The sequence below is a fragment of the Hippocampus guttulatus genome, chromosome 4 (genome assembly GCF_054856545.1).
Source record: "Hippocampus guttulatus isolate MCC_2025c chromosome 4, RoL_Hgut_1.0, whole genome shotgun sequence".
In the NCBI taxonomy this organism is placed as follows: domain Eukaryota; kingdom Metazoa; phylum Chordata; class Actinopteri; order Syngnathiformes; family Syngnathidae; genus Hippocampus; species Hippocampus guttulatus.
This window is the reverse complement of record NC_141264.1, coordinates 14,538,098-14,561,842: the sequence shown is the minus strand read 5'-3', so window position 1 is coordinate 14,561,842 and position 23,745 is coordinate 14,538,098. Positions and strand designations below refer to the sequence as shown.

General features: G+C 42.1%; 1 protein-coding gene across 4 annotated transcripts in view; it reads right to left on the bottom strand.

The window, feature by feature from the left end:
• The window catches only part of sema3d (sema domain, immunoglobulin domain (Ig), short basic domain, secreted, (semaphorin) 3D), a 44,571-nt gene that overhangs the window by 14,977 nt on the left and 5,849 nt on the right, over positions 1-23,745 (bottom strand). Inside the window, exons 1-10 of one of the 4 annotated variants that reach the window (XM_086108720.1) lie at positions 14,963-15,106; positions 11,095-11,171; positions 8,061-11,014; positions 7,785-7,945; positions 5,716-5,778; positions 5,481-5,600; positions 4,369-4,462; positions 3,732-3,860; positions 1,734-1,870; positions 381-495 (exon numbers count right to left, since the gene is read on the bottom strand). In XM_086108720.1, coding sequence (XP_085964846.1) covers positions 381-495; positions 1,734-1,870; positions 3,732-3,860; positions 4,369-4,462; positions 5,481-5,600; positions 5,716-5,778; positions 7,785-7,945; positions 8,061-8,256 — 1,015 coding nt within the window. In that variant the 5' untranslated portion in view covers positions 8,257-11,014; positions 11,095-11,171; positions 14,963-15,106. Of the gene's footprint in view, positions 1-380; positions 496-1,733; positions 1,871-3,731; positions 3,861-4,368; positions 4,463-5,480; positions 5,601-5,715; positions 5,779-7,784; positions 7,946-8,060; positions 11,015-11,094; positions 11,172-14,962; positions 15,208-23,745 lie in introns of those variants that run through there. The other 3 variants (XM_086108721.1, XM_086108719.1, XM_086108718.1) reach the window with 3 other exon arrangements.

The window sequence follows — 23,745 nt, the reverse complement described above, 5'->3', positions numbered from 1 at the left end:
ATAAGGAAATTCTGTTATAAGGACAGATTGGACACTGCAAATATGATTCCTTACTAGAGAATATTTACTGTATTCTAGGGGTCCATAAATACATGCATTGCATAATTTTTGCTGGATAATTTAGAAAAACAATTGCCTCCGACACAAGTTCAAGCGACACACACTTGGAGCTGCCTCTCACAACAGGACGAATGAAAAAAATCTCAAAAAGTCATTCCTGACAAAGTCAGCCATTTTGTGTGAATTCCATAAACTCCCAATATAGGGAATATGTCCAGTATAATCCCCTTTCCAATCGTGCATTTGAAAACACCGCAAGGGTATCACCACAATGTCATACTGTATTTTTCAACAAAAACAAAAGAATCTGCCAGACATACGTAGCTCATCAAAGTGGGTGTCCACTCTGTCGGGTCCAGGTATGGAGCACACAAGTCTTGCTTTGAGGAAGGTGGTCCATTTGTTGGTCAGACTCCTTAGGCCACCCACGTCATTCTGAAACAGAACCGCTGTCATCACTACAACAAAAGTGCAGTAAGACAGCTGGACAAACTCCGGTGCGGCCTCTTTACACACTAATGAAATACCCGAATGCCACTTACGAGCTGTGTTTGTTGTGCTGCTCTTACTATTACATCCTTTTTAATTTAACAATATCCAGCAGATAAGGCTGGAACAAGGAAGTGCTGTGTTTTGTTAGACTTTATAGAACATAAAAATAAATAAACAACAGGCGCGGTTGCTGACTGATAACCTAACCTTGGCAACAAATGTGTTTCTACAAAATCAAACTGTGTGGAATGAATTGTATTTGTTTGGTGGCCTTCAGTTCCAGCCCGGACACTGCCTGTAACCCAGACGAACCTCCTTCCTGCCTGCCTCGCAGCTTTATCTTGAGTCATAAATACACCACTAGCTCTCTCCACAAGAATGCAGCAATAGAATATTGAGACCTAAAAGCAAACCGCTAGGCAGCTCCCATTTGGCCCAGATCCAACACGCACCCAAGGTTTGAAATGAATGTTATCGGCCGTGAATCTGTCTGGACTCCCCATCCTAAGTCAACGTTGCTGTAAACTATCAGTTAAATAGGGAGCAAAGTTAAACTGTCAAAATGTAATCTTGCTGGGGTGAAGAAATGTGTGTTTTATGTGGGAAAATGCTGGGCAGTTAGCATTCAATTATCATCAGGAGAAATATTCCAGAAAACATGTAGACAACTGCAGGTGAGTGTGTGCTTGTGAAGTTCGCATATCTGAAAAGTGGTTATATCTCAAGTTTTGTGTCACAACAAAAAATGGACAAAGCGACAGCCTGTAGTGGAAAAAAAAAGAAAAAAACAACATAAATTGGGGTACAACAGGGACACAACATCAGAAAATGTCTCAATTAACAAAAGTACAGAACAAGGATCTCAGTCACTGCACTGTTTGTTTTTGTGAGTTTCCGCTGAGCACAAGCAGGGTTAAAAACATGATTTACTGCCTCTGACAACAGCACCAAGTCTCTCTTTCACGGGACTGCAAAACAAGATACCCGGGAGAAAAGGCCTCCTTGTATGGGAGATAAAGCACATCGAAAGTGGATGACACAGAGATCCTTATCCTATCAGATGACACCAAGAGTTATGGTTCCTTCTCTCCGTGTGTGAGAGGATTTTTTTTCTTTCCCCATCTATGCACTTCTCTGGGGCTGACCACCCTCTCCCCTTCTCATCCAGTCTCACTCATCACCTTGCAAACGCGAGCCACGCGTGACAGGACGCTCTTGTCGTTCCCTTCCCACGACACCTCCCGGAAGAAAAAGTAGATTTTGTCGTCGTCCGGATTGTAGGTGTCTGCGATGGGGTGTGCGGATATGAACTTGGCCTCTGAAGACACAAAGACAGGAAGGAGTTATTTGGGGTAATATGTAGTTAGTAATAGTTTCCAAAAAAACAACAACAAAAAAGAGATGCATTCTTGAGTAATGACTGGTGAAAATGCAAGCAATTACTGTACGTGAATTGTTCAGGCAAATGAAATAAAAATGACTTTTGTTTGAAATGAGAAGACAGTCCATTCAACATAAGGAATCGTATGCTCCAGACGACCGTGACGTCAAGTCGTGTCGCGCGTAGACGATCTTGGGGGGAGGCAAGTTCAAAGTGTCTCAGTGACGTTACATTAACATGAGCTCAAACCACTGCAAGCTGAGCCAACAACGTCGGAGTGACGGACCAACTGGAACAGCTTAACGTATGGCTGCTAACGCTCTCAACAACAGAGGGTTATTGTTAGTTCTGTGATTAAAAGATGATCCGTTGGCATGCATGGAAAGAAACTCATCGCCAAATGATGAGCTCTCTCCATCCCTGTCACCGCACACTCTGTCTATGTATACACTACATACTGTCTATACTAGCACAACAATATGAGAGCCGCAGAGGCATTGTTGCTCCAAACAGTTCAGCGGATGAGAAATGTGGAGGCCACATGCAAGGATTTAGATGTGGGTGACAAATGCCGATGCACAAGTCATCAATGGCTGGAACACGCTTGAGAGTGGAAACGTATGGTACATCAAAAGACAGTTCCATCATTACAGTTCACGCCAAGTGTGTGAAGAAGGCCCTGGTGACAATTTAGTTGTCTCTTGTCCAAAATTCGATGCACTGTAAAAACAAAAAGCAATGATTCTTTTCCATGTTATAATTTTCCAATGGCAGCACCTTGAGTTTGTCACGTTAGGTTGTTTGGAGGGTTTTATTTATTTATTTTTTAATGTTGACACAGGAGGTTCTGGGTGCGCATGGAGGCAGTGCCGATGTACGGATAGCCATCAAAAGAAATGTCTAGTGGTAATATATTATACAGCACAGGGGCTCCTCAGTTATAGTCAGAGTTCCATTATTACGTGGAAATGGAAGTCCAATTTTATGGTCATCGCACATGCCACAAATACAAGCAGCAAATGGAGTAAAGGAAAGGGAGGACTGATGGGTCACCCAAGGATGGTGATTCCTTTGATGAGAAAAAGGAAGAACAAGAGGAAGCTCGAGGGAATGAAAAAGCACCTCCAAACTATGTGACAATGTGGGATTTGGAAAAAATGCTTTAACTCGGAGCAACATAAGACATTACAAGAAAACTCAAAGACTTGCTGGCTCAGTTGCGAAGACATCATTATAGCAAATATTCGTCTCAAAACAATCAAATGGAAAAACATGCAATTACCCTCCCTGAAGTGCAAGTTTTAGATTAAAATCTCAAAATCATACCAAAACATGCATGTTAGGTTCAGTGAAAACTCATTCTCGACAGTTGTGAGTATGAGTGTGAATTTTTGTTTGTTTATGCATGCCCCTCGATTGGCTGGCGACTGGTCCAGGGTCCACCTCAAAGTTAGCTGGGATGGGCACCAGCTCGCTGATGTGTAAAAAAAAATAAGTGGAAGGATATGCTGAGAACGGGTCAGTGTTTGACTGTTTGTAAGCGGTTAACAGCGTGAGCTTTGTTGCAAATTGTAAATTCCTCAGTAGGTGTGGCAGCCATGCTATGGTGTTGATGTAAAAAAAAAAAAAAAGTCACACTAAATGAATAAGCAAGCTGTGTCCTCTGCGCTGGAATTCCAATAACCATCTCGCCGGCACAGAGAGGCTCTTTGTTTCAGAAGTTTGGAGGAGCGAAACGCAATACGTTTTCAATGCAGTGTGTGTGTGTGTGTGTGTGTGTGTGTGTGTGTGTGTTTACCATTGATCCAGTAGTCCTCGGAGATGTCGGTGCGTATGTAGTGCTGGTCAGGTGGCGGGCCGAGGGAGCGTGTGAACGTCGTGTCTTTGCCCAAGAAATCCGAGGCAGTGCCCGCATACAGATACTGGTCTGGCTCAAATACAGGAAAAGCTCAATCAGAGAGTTGCGAAAATAGGCTTTCCAGCTTTCTCTAGCATATATAACACACACACACACATATGCATTTGTAGAGCAAAGGAGATGATAGTGTGCTATGCTAGACTTAGGGTTGAAAAATTCTGGGAATAGTCAAAGTTGGAAACCTAATGTGGGAATTAACACTAATTTATGGGAATAAAGCAGGGATTTGCAAAATAGAAGGTAGGCCTTAAATATGGAACATAAATATAGTTGGGTGGGAACGACTGTATATTCCAGTATAATACTCAAACAACCAGATTTGATGCAATTGCAGTGGTACCTTGAGTCACATTCTTTAATTCCCATTGGAATGTTTTCAATTTGGAATATTTGCCAAATTCCTGAAACCCCTTAAATTCCAATCGAAATATTCCTCGAACTTCCTGGACATTGAATGAAAATTTGCAATCCACTTTGGAATCCCAGCTTGAGTATCATGGGATGTGGCTCATCATACCTGTGAGGACTGAGGTGAATGTCTGCAATGGATCAAAAGGACATTTCAATCTGCCAGACGCCACTGTGGAAGAAAGCAGCCGGAACACTCCATCCTGACAAACAAAGCGGTACAAAATAAGAAGGTTGGACATTTGGGGAGGTATCTTGTTCTTCTGTCGTAGCTGTAATAAGGAACGTGTATTTTTTGGACAGACAGCACACCCGGGGAAGATGTGCCAAATTTTGAACGATAAGGGGGGACTTTTTTCCCTCTGTTTCAACCGTCGGATCTGAAACAAGGATACGGCTTTTTAACAGTGTTTCCTGATTACAAGTGTGGCACATTCTCATCTAATCTCATCTTTTTTTTCACTCAGCAAAACTGTATTTACTGTTCATTAATTTTTCAAAGAGCTCCGTGTTGAAGTGTTAAACTGTTCACATTGTTAAATCAAATAAGCACGTATTTTAGATCAAGCTCTTCAGACAATATCACCGTTATTTTGAGCTTGGTACTGAAAACCAGGTCTTTAGTCAAAATTCCAGACTCCCATCTATGGAAGGTGATTTGCGAGGTCAGACTTCAAAAAGGTCAGAAAGACAATTCAGGAACATGTTTTGGTGTCGGTCGTGTGAGGACTGCAAAAGTAGCCATTCTTAAAGGTTGGAGATGAGATTCTTCAATCCCTGGACAAAAAAAAACAACAACTCAGATCTAGAACTCCATCCTCCAAGATGACATTATCAGAGACTAGAATGCTGGGGTTGAAAAATGGAATGATCTGTCCTCAATCCAAGTCAACACTTGAGCTCAATTTGGGTCTGCTGTTCATGCTACAGTGCTCAACCCAACCACATTGCCTGAGTTGTTGACAACTTTTGTTTGCTTATTTTCCAATACCACAGTGACACCGTGGTTAGCATGTTCGCCTCACAGTGAAGAGATCAAGTAATCGGATCTCTTATGCAACATCTTCATTACGATCAAACAAGAGTCAATATAAACAGGGGAATGAGCTGCTCGGTCACAAATGTATGATCCATAAATAAGTATAATGGCAAGAAGCACTGTTACAGAAAAGTGCAACAAACATTTCCGAACTTTGCAGGGTTTTCCTTCATTAGTCTCACCTGTCTTGAGCCAGTGATTTCAATGAAAGCGCAGATTGGATTGAAGGCTCCCGTTCCACAGGCGTAGACATGCGTCAGGTTGTAGTTGTGGAGCACCCTCACAAAGTTGGCACACTCCTGCTGGGACAAGGCAGAAAAAGACGAAACAAGGTCATTGATTGGAAATATTCGAGGATATGCACAGGCCAGTGAAACATTTAGAAATAAGCAAGCACAATTAATGCGAGTGACTTACATTCAAATGTTTGCCTGCCAGTTTGCATCCTTCCACTCGGTCGCGAGGTGCAGGCCAGTGAATCTAGGGAGAGACAGCAAGTTTTGCGTTTACGGAGAGGCCTCCATTTGCAAGTGAACCGATTTAGGAGATTTTCAAGTTACGAGCCATCGCTTGGTCATTCAGTTCATATTTCAACCCTATTTCATGGGTTTTAAAAAGAAAAACAATGTTTGTGGATCGCAACTGTATTAACAAAGGATAAATCTTGACAAAATAAAAGATGACATTCTCCCTCCTGTTGTGGCACAACATTAGTGGAATTTGGCGTTTTTACTATAGTGTGGTGTAACTATCTCCTCCTTGTGTGGTTGCCGTAAATCAGACGTCGCACAACATACGCTTTTCCTGCAGAGCACCTCGCCATGTTCACACAGGCCTATGTGCTGAGTGTGTAGCCTCCCCCCTAAAGCCTACCAAGGGGAGCGACCGCCAAACGTTTTCATTGGGCTCGTATAGGCATGCAAACATACCTCCCTCCATGTTAAAACATCTCATGAGACAAAATGCCGGTGAGGAATTCATACACAAAAATGGCGTAAGCCCATGAAAGAACTTAATCGAAATGAAGATCGATACCTGTTGTTTTACTGCATCACATGAGGACCTTATAACAGCTTTAGAACCACACACCTCTCAAAACAAAGGTGAAAACACCTGGAATGCTCGCAATGTGCTTAAACATCTTTTCGCCAAGTCTTAAATTACAGAAAAGACCCCAAGGTTGTCTCTCAAAGTGGTCCCTAAAGGGCTAGAATATGTTTCTTGTGGTGCTAATCTCCCCAGCATCAGTATCAGTGACCAGAGAAGCAACACTCGGAAAGCAGGACGAAGAGTTAAAACAACCAGATAAGGATCAAATAAACACATGGCCGCTCCACTTGCAGGTCAACCTGGGCGGCATTAACACTCAAACATATGGAGAATGCATGTGAGTGTTTGTGTAGAAGTGTGTGTCAAATGGGTATTTATTGAATGTATGTGATTCTATGTTTACATATAATAACCCGTAGCCGACAGCCGCTTTCAGTCAGCTGTTGAAACAACTGAGGATGAAGTGCATTTCAGTGTAGCCACGTACTGTATACACAGGAAAAGAATGCAGGAATCAATCAATCCAAACGTAATTGCATGTTAGGGTTTCAATGTCAGGACATAATACGTTAGCGGGCTGCCCTTAACTTCACGTGCTTGTTGCAAGCAGACATTATGAAGACGCCAACAGTGGCCCAACAGTGTCAGACTCGTTTTAGTTTTCACAAAAACATGTATTTTAGTTCAGCATTGAAGACTCATATTTTCCCCACTATAAGGCGCGTCTAAAAGAATTCAATTTTCTGAAAAGCTGACAGTGCGCGCTATAATCCGATGTGCCTTACATATGGTGCAATATTCTAATTTCGTAGTATTTTAAATGTTCAGTAAAATGCTGTTGGAGCTGCAGCGGTTGTAAAAGCTCTATATAAATGAATGAATGTATTTTATTGTATTCCTTTTAGTCATGCATCCATCTCGTGGATGCATAACACAACCACCATTATTGTAGCTTCTATTCTAAGCACCTTATAATGCGGTGCACACTATACAGTATATGAAATCAGTTTTACAATAGGCTGTTCATTGAAGGTGTGCCTTATACTCCAAAGCGCCTTATAGTGCGGAAAATACGGTAATTGCCCGACGGTATGACTTTGAATGTTTGGGGGGGGGGGGGGGGGGGTTGTGTGTGTGTGCCGTTATGTGCCATACGATTAACCGGTGACTAGACCAGGGTGTATCTCCCTTTTCACCAAGAGTAGGCTGGGATATACTCCATTTACCTCTGACCCTAAAAAACAAATGCTGTAGAACACGACTCCTTCTTTAAGGAGTTCTTACAGCTGCTCTAAATGCTTCTACATCGGCCTAAACAAACTGTCAACTCTGGCAAATGTCCTGTGTACCTTCTCATGCGAAATATTGCTGACAGAATCAAATTTTGCTTCCAACTTTGCACTCATATGTATTCACATTCCCCTGCCATTGTGTACCTTTCTGGGACCTTTGGCCAGGTTGTCAGGGTCAAGCAGGTAGATGTGATCCCTGGCGCCCAGAAGAAGGCGACCCCTCTCCTCATCCAGCAGCAGGGAGTGTGACAGGAGGCCGTCGGAGGGGCCCAAAAACAGAGAAACACTGTTTGCTTGCAGCAGCTCTGCTCGAGATAAATGGCATCAACACAGACAGTTGACAGTTCGTTCATTGTTGTGCGGTAAAAATGAAGAATCTGGACATAATGTTGCTACACAAATATTTCAGCAGGATATTACTTGGATTCTTTCTCAGCGGAGCAAAATCCCTAAAACAAGCACTGGATTTCCTCTTGTCAGGAGAAACGTGTCTCGGCTTGAAGTGAAACGGCCTAATCCTCTGTGGTTCAACACCTTCACTGAGAAACCGGATTAAAAAAAAATTGAATAACAAAGAGTCTACTACCTCAGTGGGTGTGTTTATGGATATCTGCATCAGGGTATTTTCACAGCCTGTTCATTGACCATGAAGACATCTCTCAAGTCAACAATTTAAATTCTCACCGTGCCGATTGAGCGAAGAAAAGCAAATGCGTCATCTCAAGCCATCTGTGTACTGTAAGCTGATAAGAGTAAAAAAAAAAGTCAGGCTACCTTGGCCATCTTGTGTCAGATATCATTCATTAACCATCAAGATCTTGCTCTGATGAACCGTGAAAGGAAGAACTTTGACAAATTAGACCCGTAGATTGGTGCCAAGCAACACCTTTCAATGTCCGGCAAGCGATACAGTTCAGTTCATCTTACAAGTGGAACCGTTGACAGCGTAAATTCAACCATGATCTGCTTGTGTTCCTGCTTGTGCTGTGAGGCATGTCAATAACTCTGTAAATACTGTTAGTATTGTATTGGCAAAGAGGAATGTGACATATTAAAAAGGAAAGAAAGAAAACCAATGGGAGAATCTTCAGCAGTTTCTCTTCGTTCTTCTTGGAATGCAAACATTTACTACATAAAAAGACATTAATCATACCTTTAAGAAAAAGCAATGTTTTGTTTGATCAGTGTTCCATTCCCTTTGTTGCATCTTAGTAACAGTTCTCTGTTGTCCAATCCAACAGTCTAGGCTCCATCCTGTAAGTATAACTCTCCTGAGATTAAACCAAACTATACATTTTAGCTGGAACAAAGCTTCATATACAGCAATACCTTGAATGGCAAGTTAAATTTGTCCCCACATTTAAAAAGCTCATGCTGATATCGCGGCTTTCTGCTCCTTTTCTTTCACACAAATACGTTAAGCCTCCGAAGCTGGACAATCCATGGGTTGCCTTCATCTCCCAATCAGTAATTTTAATAGGCAATGTGAAAGGAGCTTTCGAAAACTAACAAAATACTTTTTGGTTTCCACAATTGACAGTAAATCCATAAAGTTTAAAGTGGAAGTCAACCCTTGAACTTTCCTCATGAGAATATGTTCTATGCAGACTGCACACTAGTCCTAACACAGCATTCTGATTAATACTGCATAAGTGGAATATGAGTTGAGCAACAAAATTCACCCATTTTTGTCCATCTCAGGTGGTGGCCATTTTGCCGATTGCTGTTGACTAAAAATGATGTCACAGTTGCTCAGGGCTCAGCTAATGGCTCACCTTCAGAAAATAGGCAGGCCTATTTCTGAGGTGACTTCCCCTTTAAGAAAGCTAAAGAAGGCTTGAGACTGTAAATTTGTGACAATGCAAATGTACTCAATGATCTCACACTCAACAAGCCTTGGGAAGTATTTTTTGTGGCTTTCAGTTTTCCTTTAGAGATGAGTAAAATGGTGATCATGAACATGTACGTTACCTACTTATTTTAACCTTCAACTTGGCTGAGGCTGAGTCTACACATACTGGTAATAAATAAACTCGCATTTGAGCAGTTTTCCATCCCTCAAGTCAGCAAAGGACCGATTCCCAGATGTCTCTGAAGGTTTATATTGAGTGATATTCCTGTGGTATGGGGTACGTTCAGAGTGCTTTTTTTTCTTAGTGATCTGCTCGTAAAGCGGTTGGGGTTGTAATTACTGAACTTGTTCAATATTTACGATGGCAAAACCTTGGGTGCGGTCAACACCCAGCTGGATTGAGTTAGAGACTTTATAGAAGGTCCTGTTCAAGACACAAATAGAAGAGGCGTAACTGGTTGTTTTTTGTGGTGATATAAACTGTCTCAGGCAGCAGTGGTTAACTGGTTAGGACGTCCCCTTCACAGTGCAGCGGTCGAGGGTTCGAATTTGGGCTCTGGCCTTCCCGTGTGGAGTTTGCATGCTCTCCTCGTGCCTGTGTGGATTTTCTCCGGGCAGTCCGGTTCCTCCCACATTTCAAAGACATGCATCATAGGTGAATGGAACACTCTAAATTGTTCCAAGGTCTGATTGTGAGTTGTTTGTCGATGTGTGCCATCCGATTGGTTGGCAACCAGTTCAGGGTGTACCTGACCTACTGCCCGAAGTCAGCTTGGATTGGCTCTAGCAAACCCGCGAGCCTTGTGAGGATGAGCGTCTCAGATAATGGACAGATGGATTACCTTTCTCACAAGTCACTCGCCGTTGAGAAAATGACTTGTGGAAAACGAAAAGAGTTTGCAAGCACAATGTATGCAAAGAGTTACATTGGATTCTTCAATTTCTTCTTCTTCTTGAACATTCTTCTTTTTATTTTCTGCCTGTCTGGTTACCCTGTGGAAACATCCTTCCTCGTTGGACAAAAGTCTTCATAATCCATTATGTTCTTTTCTGGAGGCCTCCAGGGGGAAACTACGAATAAAATGGCTCAAGGCCAAGATGATGATGAACAGCAGATGGAATGATGCTTTATGACATAATTTATTAAGGTTACCATGCATGGAGGTAACTGCTGACTATAGTCTCAGTGCAGTGCGTCCTTGATGGCAGTTGGAGGAAAAACTCCTGTTTTCCAGTGCATCAGTGAAGCCTTGGATAAACTCTGACTCACTGTGTGGGGAGTCCTGAGGGAGTCACTCTGAAAGGATTGACACTGTGATTACCCTCTTGGTGTGAAGGATTGGAGAGGTTACCAACCTTCAATATTTGATCTTCTCCATCTCATCCACTCATCACAATCCGGCTTAATACCTCCTCTAGTGCAAATGCACCCCCTCTTGTTCATATCTTTCACCCCCACATACCTCATACTCACGGCAAAGGAGGGAGATTAGGCCCGCTCGCCCCATCAGTAAGCGGTAATCTGTTTTGCAAACATGCAGCACAGTGAGTCCTTTTAAATCAGCCTGCTTAGCCGATATTTCTTAGCACCTTGCCGCTCACCTTTCCCCAAAGAGGAGAGCCGTGGCAGTCAGCGGCTCTTGATTTGGATCCTCTCGTAAAGCGTTCACACACACCACCTTGAGTAAAACACCAGCAAAGTGGCTTAGACAGCGCTGATAAACCAAACGCCCTTTGTACGACTAAAGGAAACAGGACTTTCGACTAAAGCCAGCAGGCCAAGCATTTTATTTATATCCCATCAACATTGTCACAGTGTGTAACTTCATTTTATTGACTCATGCGGTGGTTTAAAGTCAAACTAAAAATGATGACTCAGTGTTTAAGGTACAAAACATGGGGTCCTTGTTTCTGTTTCTACAGCAGAATTTGTACATCCATCAAAATACGGCACAGTCTATCACTAAGATACGCAAACGCAGTCGTAAAGTCATCCATCTATTTGCTCTCAACAGCGCTTGTACTGTACTCATGAGGGCCAAGGGTAAGCTGGCGCCCATCACAGTTGACTTTGGGTAATAGGCGGCTTACACCCTGGACTGATTCCAAATCAACCGCAGGGCTCATGTGGATAAACAATCATTCACACTCACATTCACAACTATGAACAATTTAGAGTCTTCACTGAACCCATGGGAAGAACATGCAAACTACATGCAGGAATGATAGAATCTGATGCAGAACCTCTGAACTTTGAGGCGGACGTGCTAATCAGTACGCCACCTGGCTGTCTAGTGAAGTCATAATTTTTGTCTTCTTCCCACCTTTACCCTTGTCAGGGCTGACGTTTCGGATAAGCCTAATCCAAATGTTCCTGTTAGAGTGTTTCTTATAAATTGTGGCAGAGGTTTTATGGATGGATGCCCTTCTACTTTACCTATGAGCTTGTCCCATTAGGGGTCACAGCGCGTCATGCTTTTCCATGTAGACTGTTATGCATCCACATTTTTGAGACAACTACACTCGGGTCCTCCCTCATGAATTTTATCAACCTTCTCTCAGGTATACATCCAGTTCTGTTGCCTGACCGGTCCATCCTCATCATCCTTTTATTAGTATACTGTACTCACTATATCTACTGTGGATTTGCTCAAACCATATAAGTCTCTTCCCCAAAACATTAAACCTTGGCTGTTCTTCTGATAAGTCCATTTTTAATCCCATCCAACCTGGCCATTCCAAAAGAAAAACTCAATTTTTTTCATTTCTGCCACATAAAACTCTGCCTCCTGTTGTCACTGCAGTAGATGAAGTAAAAGTTGTAGAATTAGCCCTTCTTGACTCAAAGCCGCCGTATTTGGCGAGGCTTGGGACCAGCACTGAGTTGGTCTGCTTTGCTCCCCCTATCCACCAGTCGTTCATTGCACGCCATTCTCAACCTTGAAAATGTTATATATCATAAACTGAGGATCCACCCGCCATAACCTCCAAGTGTCACGATTGATCTGTTTGGGACCAACAGGTGGCTCTGTAAGGCTCCTCCTACAGTGGCACACCTGTTGGTCATCATGTCATTAGTAGGTTTCCTGTTAAAGGACTCACGGCCCGACCACTCAGTGTCAGGTCATTGTTTTTGTTGCTCTCACAGCTTTTGTTTCTGTTAGTTTTTATGCCTTACATTAATGGATTTTTGTTTTCTCATTGTTTTGTTGTTACAGTTTGTTAAGTTCACCCTGCTTCTCCCTCCTGCCTGCTTTTTGGGGTCCTCGACCACCACCGTCCGTGACACCAAGCCACTCTGAAGAAAGTATGAACCACATTAACTTCAAAATTGGGAAGGCAGAGGGTTTAGTGAGCAAGGTGCATTGGTAATTAAATGCCAAGATATTGTTCACTGTAAAGCTGACTGACAAGAAAAGGGCACATGTGACCCGGCTGTTAGCTGAGGGTGCCTCTGAACCATGGATGATGCGACTGCTTTGATCACTTTCCCCTCACTGAAGCTGAGTTTTCATGGAAGGTTAGCTCCATTATGGTGTTTGAAGAATGTGCAGTGATGAAACGAAGATGTGTTCACTGTCTGACCAAGATAACCAAACATGGAAGTTTTGTCTACTGTCGCACACTCTGAGGTCCGAGAGGGTATTTCCCTGAGCACAAAACCAGCTGAGCGCATGGAAAACAGGCAAGAGATGCCAAAATACAGAATAGTGTACGTTGAGATTCGGACTACTCATAAGGGCTTGAGAAGAGGAATATGAAAGGTCTGCTGCGGTTTTAAAGTCTACCTTAGCTGCTGAGCAAACACTACAGAGCACAATCAGAATTCCCACAGCTACTTGCATTTTATTTATGGGAGTCTCTCAGGACATAAATATGGATCTATTTGCAGCCATGTAGCCTTTTGGATGCCTTTGACCAGGGCAGAGCTCTGCGCATTGGGTCAGCCTCGGTTTACTTTCAGGTCGCCGATGGGATTTGGGTTTACGAGCGAGACTGAACATTTGTGTGGTTTCTGTCGGGGATACATAGCGCGGGTGATTTTTAAAAAATACTTTGAAGTAGTGTTCAGCTGAAGTCTGAAATGAATATTTAGGCAAGCCATCATCTGGGCTTACCCTGGTGGCTCAAAGCTAATACCCATGGAGCACACAGCAGAGGTAACTGGCTGATATTCACTCAACGGACAAAACCAGACGGCCTTGCCAGGAAATTGAACTTTGTGACAAATAGGGCTGCTCCAGAATGTGCTTTCAGTACTTGCTTTTCAGGTGACAAATTATAAGAAAACAAACAAAAATATCTTGGCAACAAGCCACTGAAGAAACTTTAGACAAGGCTGTACTGTGGTGGTGGTGGGGTTAACGCCGTTATTGCTTCTCTTATTTGATGTTGGAGGCGCTAATTTGTACAGCTTGGAAATATACTTTTTCACGAGAGAAAGAGTGCAATAAAGTCAATAGCTAGTTAGGCTTGAGAGCTATATGAGTGTCGACCAAGGATAGGGGAGCAAAGTCTGGCCTGTCATACTCACTTTGCATTTTAATGATCCAGTGTCTCGATATATTTGTTTCATTTATTTTGCCTTTTTTGTCTAAAAAAGAATATATTGTGTTCTCATTTTGGATTTATATGTCTCATCCAAACATTGGTTAATTGATTGATTATACACAATGAAATACAAAGTACAATGGTGGCAGAATTGACGAGTTTGATTTCTTCCATGACCAGACACTTAATTCAAACCACTCGTATTTGAAATCATCTTTCTCCATTTAAATGAATACAAAGGCTATTAATTCATTCCAGACTCCCTCAAAAAAAAAATTTGTATTCTCTTTTCTAAAAAGAAAAATAAAGCATACACTCTAGTAACAGCATAATTAAATAGCATGAGATGAGAATCAAGCAGTATGTAAATCATGATTAATTCATCAGGATGCGGGTATGTGTGACTTGGCCACTGGGTGCATTATAATAGTCATTGGCATTTGTCATCCCATCTATGGCATTTTGCATTGCGTCTAAGCATTAAGATAGCGGAATGCAAGGTTTTGTGGTTGTTTTAAATACCCAATGTGTAATTCGCGTTTAGTTTGAACGTAAATTTCAAATTTGAATGGCAATAAACAGTTTGGCACCTCTTTGGGAAGACTTGTTCATTATGAAATCTCTATATATTTAACAGTTATTGTTTCCTGGAATTCATCGTATATTGAGGATACACGGAATTGACCATTCTGTCAAGCCTGAGGAGAAAAAAAGTGTATTTTAGTTTCTCTGTGATCCAGCATCTGTAGTCGTTTAGAACTCATAACCCAGACATGGGAAGACCAAGCAATAATTTATTATTTAATAATAGGGTGCAGCTAATAATACATTGAAGTAAACACTGAATGGTTGTAATAGGTGACCACAAAAGATAAACACCCAAAACGATCATACAATTCAACAGTCTGTCATCCCTTACCTCTTTGGCTCAGTTTGAGTCGAGGGACACTTTGTTTGAAGCTCACTCCAAGCGGGAGGATGGCCAACAACATCAATCCCACTAATGGGACTCCTGGATGGTATAGTGCCCTATTCCTGCTGTCTTTGCTGCCATAATTGCTGCCAGACATGCAGCGCTGAGCCCCATCTTCATTTAGACTTGTATCGCAAGAGCCTCCTTTCGTCATGGCGCGTGGATGGATCTGGTTTCCCCTCTGTGCTGCCCTGGAGGGAGACCAGGGCATAAGATGTAGCCAGGGAGGAGCAATCAGAAGTGTGTGTGTGTGAGTCAATTCTAAATCCAATGCAGGACATGCACACACACTTATGTTTGTGACCAGCGAGCGGCTTCACCATGGAGCCCTGCAGGCATTTCGCCCTTTCTCCTCGACCATCCTACCTCTCCGCTCTTGCCTTTTGTGTTGCCTTTAAACCTGTTTGCTCACAATAAAGGTCAGCCCCACAAAATAAGTTACACTCCGCTTTCAGTCATTCTCGCCCTCCACTATCTTCTCTTCATCCAGATAACTAATTTAAGGCTTTTCCTAAATTACACTTGGCAAAAGTTCAGAGCAATCGCCAATGATGCTGACAGTTCCTCCTGTCCAGTTAAAAAAAAAAACGCTTCCTGTAATGGACTGAAACAGGCCTCTGGCACACAGATGTTAGATCATACCCAGGGGCTGAGTGATATGTATCCATCCAGCCACCGAGACACTCATAATTATTTATTTTTTATTCGGACAAATGAGTGAGCAAGGGGTGATGTGGAAGAAACTGTTATTGTGATACGTAGAAGTAGGGATGGGTAAGATTAATAATTAACTGCATACAAGTATTGGGTCACACAATTATAAAATGTTGATTCCAAACTTATATAGATACACTCTTATTGGACATTTATACCAGAACAAGAAGAAAAAAATTCCCCTACCCTGCACGAATGGCTGGGCGAAGCAGTCTTTCTATCAGTTTTGGATTACAGTGACATTATCTACAGACATGCCTCTGTTTCCACTCTAAAACTACTAGACTCTGTTTTTCACTCAGCACCGACATTCAGCTCCACCCATCACTGCACTTCATATCAGAAGGTGGGATGGGCACCTTTATCTGTACGACGAGATATGCACTGGCCCATCTATTCACAAATCTTAAAAGGGAACATGGCATCATACATCAGCGCTTGATTAAACAGGTCTCATCAGAACAACTCTGCAGCTCAAAGTTCCCTGCAGTTGCTAAATCCACTTTGTGTTGTTCTGCTGCAGACATCTTTAATGTTCTACAGGTTCTGCAAACCGAGCTGTACAGAGTGATTGAAGAAAAAATGTTATTGATCATCAAAGTCTGAAAGAAGTTTTGTTAGGAAAATGGGGTGCATCTGCTTCATCTCGTTCATGTGATATGAGAACAAAGGAAGTACACAAGATTGCAAAATTGACGAAAAAAAATGACTGGCGAGCATCTTCGAAAAGGGGAACAGATCAAAGAATTACCAAAAAACATCGGGATTATGAGATATTTCCGGGCGCGTTTACTGCCAATAGACTTGTACCAAAACAAACTTAGGCTTGCAAATGTGGCAGTGATGCCCTTCAAACTCCTCTTCCAAGCAAGCACGACAAGCCTTTGGAGTTTTTGGAAAGAAAAAAAAAATTACCTCAAGATGTGACTGGCTTATTAAAGACAAAAACAAGTACAGGGCTCCAACAATACATTCAGCCTTTTGTATTTCATCATTTATTTTTAACCCTTTCAGGGACAGCGGTTACTACAGTTGACAGCTTTATGACGTTATCACATTACAGGTTATCATTATTATAAGGGTTGATTGTTCCTATGCTTTGCAAAAATATGTCTTCACGTAAAAGTGATCAACGGACCAAAGGCCGGGGAAGGCTGCGCTACATTATTCATCCAAACGCAACACAATTATCATGTATCATTTGAACAAGATGGTCAAGAACTCCAGTAAATTGCTTTGGAATGTAACCGTTTTTAATTATGTTTGCTTTGTTGTTGTTCTCTGGATTTAATTGTTGAGATTTGAGATTTACATGAAGGTTTGAAATGAAAGGAAATGAATGTCAGGAAACAAAAACTAATGTTTTGCCACATAGTCGCAATACGGGGGATTTTTTAAAGACACCTCCATAGGACCGGGCAGCAACAGGGACTACAGGGAAGAAAAATAAGAATCATAGTGATTATAGGTCAAAAGATGAATAAAAATGCCATCTATTGATATCATGGACATTTAATAATTGCATGACTGAGGGGATATATGATCTTCGTGATTGAATCAAGTGATGTACTAAAATTGAGCGACATCATCAACAAGGTTTGAAACAGCACAGATCAATAAATAGACCGCAGGAGTTTGCACTGCCTTCTGATGTTTAATTGTTAAAATGTCTATTGACTGACGGGGAATCACAGCCTCCCACAACTCATCCGTGTTGTTGCCCGAGCAAACCTTGAGCAACAAATGTTGTTCAAGCGATACATTTAACATTACTGCTTAGTCATTTGGTCGTGACTCTGTGAATCTTTGAATCGACCACTCCAACTGGCAGCAGAGCAACTGTTTTCCACTTCAAGGAAGGGAGCAGAAGCAGTAGATTGCGTGTAATGTATTGAATTACCGAGTTTAATTATACACCCACCGGGTTGATCAAAACGGAGTTCCAGCTCATTTTACAGCAATCCGAGCTTTAATTAACCCGGCAAACAATGAAGTGCTTCATGAACCTCAGGAATCCCCCCTTGTGCTCCCCTTTCCCTGCTCATCGCTACGTGTCCCTGATTCCTTCCCGCTTTCCACCTCTTGTAACATAATTAGCCTCTCACTGACCGCGTGAACAAAGTCAAGGCAAACTAATAGCGGTGATGTAGCGCTCGTGTCGTGGCAAGCAAGCATGGTGCTTCTGCTTGCAGTCACTGGAAATATTGTATTCTTCCCAGTCTTCTTTTGTCAAACTAATTTCAAAGGTGATGAAATTCTGAGTGCATTCATTCATTCACACCCACACTCAAAAGATTGCAATGTTCAATGGCATGTTAGCAAGAGTACCCATTCCCCCACTTGACTTTTTATTTGTTTTCCGTGTCCTGTCTGGTCGTGTACTGTTTGAAATTTGAGTCGTTTATACAGAGCCAAGACTATGATATCAGGAGCACTGTAGCAATAAAACAGAGATTAGACCCCGATAAAGAGATGTTTAGTTTAGATGACAAATTGAGGCACCTTAACACCTTCTGAGGTTACAAACTTGAGCTGTGCCTGACAGATGGACGATCAGCAGTGTTTGACAGAGCGGGATTTCAATGGGAATCTTTTTGCACTTAAAAATACATCCTCCAGTCAGGGACCAACACAAATCTCGGTTTTGTAAATATTTCTCCAGGCTCAAATGCAATTTAGCCAATCAGTAGCCGGAAAACGCAAGAGCAGCCACTTTGGTAGCACACTCTGAATGCCCAATATTGTTCGTTCTTTATTTAGGTCTGTATACACGATGCTCAATTTCCTCTAAGCATGTTTAAAGTCAGCATTTGTATTCCTGAATTGAAAAAATAAACGTGAGAGTACAACTTTGTTGGACGTGTTTCTCTTGAAGTAAAGGCACACACTGTCCATCCGATTTTCAGCAGCCTAAAATATTTTTTGAATGTAGACAAAGGCCAAAACACATGGAACCATGTTTTTCAGACATACCCATATTTGCGTAGACATGGCCCTCGACTTTTCAGTTTAACCCGTCTCTCATGAACATTTTTTTGTTGTTTAGATTACATTTAGTTGTGTTTCATGTTATGTCTTCTTGTGTGCCTTTTTCATGTCTTGCTCGTTAGGTTTTGTTTTCACCAGTCCTCATCAGCCCGGTCCCTTGTGTAAACTAATCAGCTTCCTCCATCCGCTCGTGTCTTGTCCAGGTGTGCCTCGTTTTCTCGTCATTTGGCTTGTATTTAGGCTGCGCTCGGAGTGCAGGCATATCGAATTGCAATCAGATTCCTCCTCAAATCCGATTTTTTAGGGCTGACTGTCCACACATTTTTTACCAAATATCCAAATGGGATTTGGCCCTGTTCAGACTGGGTCGCATTACTGACCCACTTGATAGATTGCTGTAGCAACAATGTCGGAACGGAGACGTCATCCAGCACATCTTGTGTTGGACGTCACCGGTCCGCACTTGGATGTCCACCGTACGCCCCTCAGCCCCCTCCTGTTGATGATTACATTTAGGCATTTGTTAATGGTTTCTTCCATAGCCCATGCCCTCACCTCCGTCCACTGAGTTTTCTGGGAACCTGAACATGAACATCCATCAACTTTTAGTAGGCTGTTTGGAAGTGCAATGACCAACTGGTTTACTGTCAACATAAATTTTCCTCCATCCATCTCAAAATCAAATGTCCTGGGTTTGAATCGTGACTTTCTATGAGGGATTTGCATTGGCCCTATACTTGTATTGGTTTTCTCTGGGCACTCAAATTTCCTCCCACAGTCCCCCCAAAAAATGTAATTGTCCGTGGCTGTGGATATGTGTCGATGTTTGTTGGCCTGGGTGTGCCTTTTGATTGACTAGCGACCAATTCACTCATGACGGAAGAAATTCTTAGTAGTTGAAAAGATGAGTGGTCTTTTTGAGATACCTGAGCAATACACCGATAAAGGTGTGAATATCAACAGAGAATTAAGCCCAAATCCTTTTGAACTTTTCATGTTTGTGAACAATAGGCACCAGTGTATTTCAGATGGCAAAACACATGTGACTCCCGCTGGCCTGATCTGAAAACAATGACTAAACGTGCGTTTCATTTACTCCAACAAAAGTTGAGTCTTTAGTTTATTTGCTTAAGAAAAAATGAAATGACTGTATTCCAGCAGAGCCTGTGGGCGAGGCGGATGAATTGAAGGTACGTCGTAAATAGTTTTACCGAGGTTATCAAAAAACTGCCTACAGTAGAGGCGGAGTAGCCCCTTCAAAAGAGAGACTGAGAACCAAAGATTTTATCACACAGGTATGTATAAAAATGATTATTTGGGTTGTCTTTGAGTATTGAATCAAAATATAAGCCAACAACTGTGCATCTGTCATGCCTGCTATTAATCGGAGAAACTGAAAACAAAAATCAAGTCCTCATTGAACTTGTGATCTGTTTCTGGGTTTCCACACCATCTGTTTCTGAATCCACGTGCCTTTTGAAATCTCCTTGTCGAGTGATGCTTCACACATTCAATTTATGGCACCAGATAGAAGAGGGCGAAAATCACGATTGAAGTCATTTCCCGTTTTCACTGCCTTGGTCAAATGACATGTAGGGTTTGTTAACTAGTGGTGCAATCAGACGTTGCTCTAGGTTTTGCTCCCCAAATTCCATGATCTGACATCATGGTTTAAAGGCCTATCGCATCAGTAGACCGACAACAAATCCTAACTTTATGCTATAACCCCAGTGTTGTTAAAAACATATGGGGAGTAGTTGCAGGCTGTCGCATAAAGAGATATAAAAAGTCCTCTGATGTAATTTGGCAGGAAAAGACAAAGTCCATCCAGTTTGAAAGTCAATAAAATAGATGGAGAGTGAGAGCAGGAGTCGAAGCATGCGGTTCCGTGCCATGCAAATTAAACAAACTCGAGTGTTTCCTAGCAGCGCCGGCCTGGGGTCCCCCCTGTTGTCTTTGGCGGAGCGGCCTGCACATGAGCAGCGTGTGGAGTTGTGGGGGGGGGGGGGGGGGGGGGGGGGGGGCAGGACAACAGTAAACAAATCTGACGACATGCATGGCAGATTTAAAGCTCACGTAGGTTCTGCCTTATAATGTAGACTTGTGCGAAGTTCGGCCCGCGAACCGGCCGAACCATCGGCATTGACTGGTGTTAAAGTAAAAATTTTCAATATGTGGTGTTTTTTTTAAATTGAGACCAGTGCAAAGCTATTTGTTTCTCAGATTTTGTATTTTACATGCATTACTGTGAGAAAATGAAAAATGGTCAAAACACTATTAAAAAGGTCCAGTATTTTATTTGCCTCTTATTTTCTTCCCAGAGCTTATTTGTGTGTGTGTATGAATAGCAACATTTCCAACCCTGCTAAGCTGCCATTTTTTTTTCTTCTTTAAAGCAGCAAGCGCCAATGCCATCTGTAGTTTTGCCACAGTCTCGTTTCATGCGCAGTGGAGGGAGAAGTGGGACTTATAATAATTTGGGAGCCACAACTGTCCATCCATCCATTTCCTCTACCACCTAGCCTCATTGAGGTCAGTCCCCACTGGGAATGGCAAATATATGAGGCCAGTGGTTGCCTTTCAAAAAGTCAGTGTACTGTACATTAATAGTGTAGGCAAAAAAGATGTACATATCCATAAATATGTTTTGTTTTGTTTTCTTAAGATTGATGAAGTCATTTCCTGCCATCTGTTTTCAAAGCAGAGTCGCCAATATTGCCAGCTGCTTTAGCGTAGTTTTATTGATCTATCAAGACCCACAGAAAATTGTGTTCTGTGACACTCTTAGCACCGCACCCACCATAAGAAAGGGTACACTTGATTCTTCCATTAGTATAAAAGGTTTTTTTCTGGCTTTTTCCAATTTTCAGTAACGAGCAGGACAACATAGGTTAGTTTTATCGAAACCACCAATTTTTGACAAAAAAGAAAATGTGTTTTTTGTTGGCTTTTTTTTGCTTTTGTGATCCCGCAAATTGTAAAACAACAAAAACAAGATGAAGAAAGGGCTTTTGATTCCATTTTATTTTCAAATAAACAAACGCTGACTCACTGTGGTTGTTTTATGTGGTGTTGGTCTTTCACCCCATGAACTTTGTCATTTTTTTAATCATGATCGTGAACCACATTTTCTACAACCTAACAAGACACAAACTCGGTTTATACCTAACATATACTGTATGTCCTACAGTGTATGTATATGTTTGAGTCTCAATTTCCTAAATGTGTCCGACTTGCATGTTGGCCTTATAAATGATGTGACAAGCCAAGATCATCTCCCAATCTTTATCCTCAACTGAGAAGCTGTGCTCATCTCAAATCCAAAGCCATGTTAACGCCACTATTTAAGGGAGCTGTTGTCACTACGGAGGTCCACAAACCAGAATTTCATAGATAAGATGGGCGAGTCTCTTTCATGCCTGTATGTTGAAAAACATACTCACATTTGATGGATATAAACATCCACAGCAATGAATTGAGTTAAAACAATACAATGCCATACTTTGCATCGACACATTCACTTAAGATTGCACACATTTGAGTTTGGCATATTAGAACGGCCTCAAACAACCACTCCAGTTTCTCACGTGAAAATGAAAAAATAACCACCCACCCTTGTTGTAATGTCCTCACAGACCCAGGTTTACCGTAACATCAACAAGGCGAGGAGTCTATCTCCGGCCGCCGGTTCGTTCATAATGATCCCAAAATGTAGTCAAGCAATTACGAGTGGACAAACTTTTCTGAAGGACATTTCCCTGTGCAGGTTGTCAAAGAGCAGATGGCGGCGAAGCGGCGTGGCCATGGGAATTCGCACACACAGACCACCCCTAATGAGGTAGTTAGTGACAACCCAGGTGCCCCGTGGAGGACGCCATTATCAAATCCCTCCATCTCGTCATGACAGGGTGCATTAGCCGGGCTATTTGTCGAGTCCCTGCCACCGAGCAGACGTAACAACATGGTAAATTGTTCCTACCTCTTAAGATGTTCTTTGTTTTTCTTGGCAATGGTCAGTCACCCGTTTTTTGTGTTATTTTTTGTTTTGTTTTCTTTTTGGTAACCTTGCGTTTAGGCAAGCATGCAACTCCCCTGTGAGTCGGTGTGAGTTCACGTCTCAGTGAAAATACAGGGCCGCCACCAGGCCACACAACTGGTGTTTTTATTTAATTTTTATTAAAACTACAGATGACAGGGATTACGCTTTTTAGTAGCTTTTTTCTTGCTTGTAAATTTGAAGTCTGTCAGTTTTAAAGTCTTTAAAGGCGGTCTCCCTTTTTACAACGTGATTTTGTATGATCTGAGAAATACTTTAAAGTGGATTTGTAAAACTAATGTTGAAGAGAAGAAAGCGGTAAGAGTTTTACAACACATCCTGGAATCAGGTCCCATTTCAAAAGGCGAAAGAAACAACTATAAAGCTTCAATCCTTATACTAGGTTCAGACCCAACATGAAATATCTCATCGGCCAGCATGTCTCACGTGCGTTTGTTTGCTGGGGAACTACACAGGGGTTACTTCAAGAAGAGGAGGGGCTCCTCCTTCTCCCGCGACAGGAAAAAAAAAGAAAGTTTGAACATCACTAGTACATCGAGTGGTTTATTTACTTTGCTAAATGCTATCCTGGTTTACAGCTAGTTCAACAGTTGTAAACAAGTCAATACATTCAACCGATACTCCAACTTCCTCACTCCCCATTCTCCAAGCAGATTCATTTTTGGCTCGGTCCAGCTCACTATTGGAAGCAGGCTGTGTGTGTATGTGTGTGTAGGTGGTTTTTTATACAAAGAAAACAACTTTATTCCGGCGTTGAAATGGGAAGTACTGTCCTAAAGGCAGTTTCCTCCTCCTCATTATCATCGTTCTGAACACACAACAATGATTGTACAATACCTTTTGTGTTTTTCAGTGATCTTGGATCAAGGGTGTCACCATCCCCTTACAGTCAGGTTCTGGTTCGAATAAAAACTGATGAAATGCCAAGACAGCAGCAACCAGATTACACGACGAGGCACATTCGATAGGA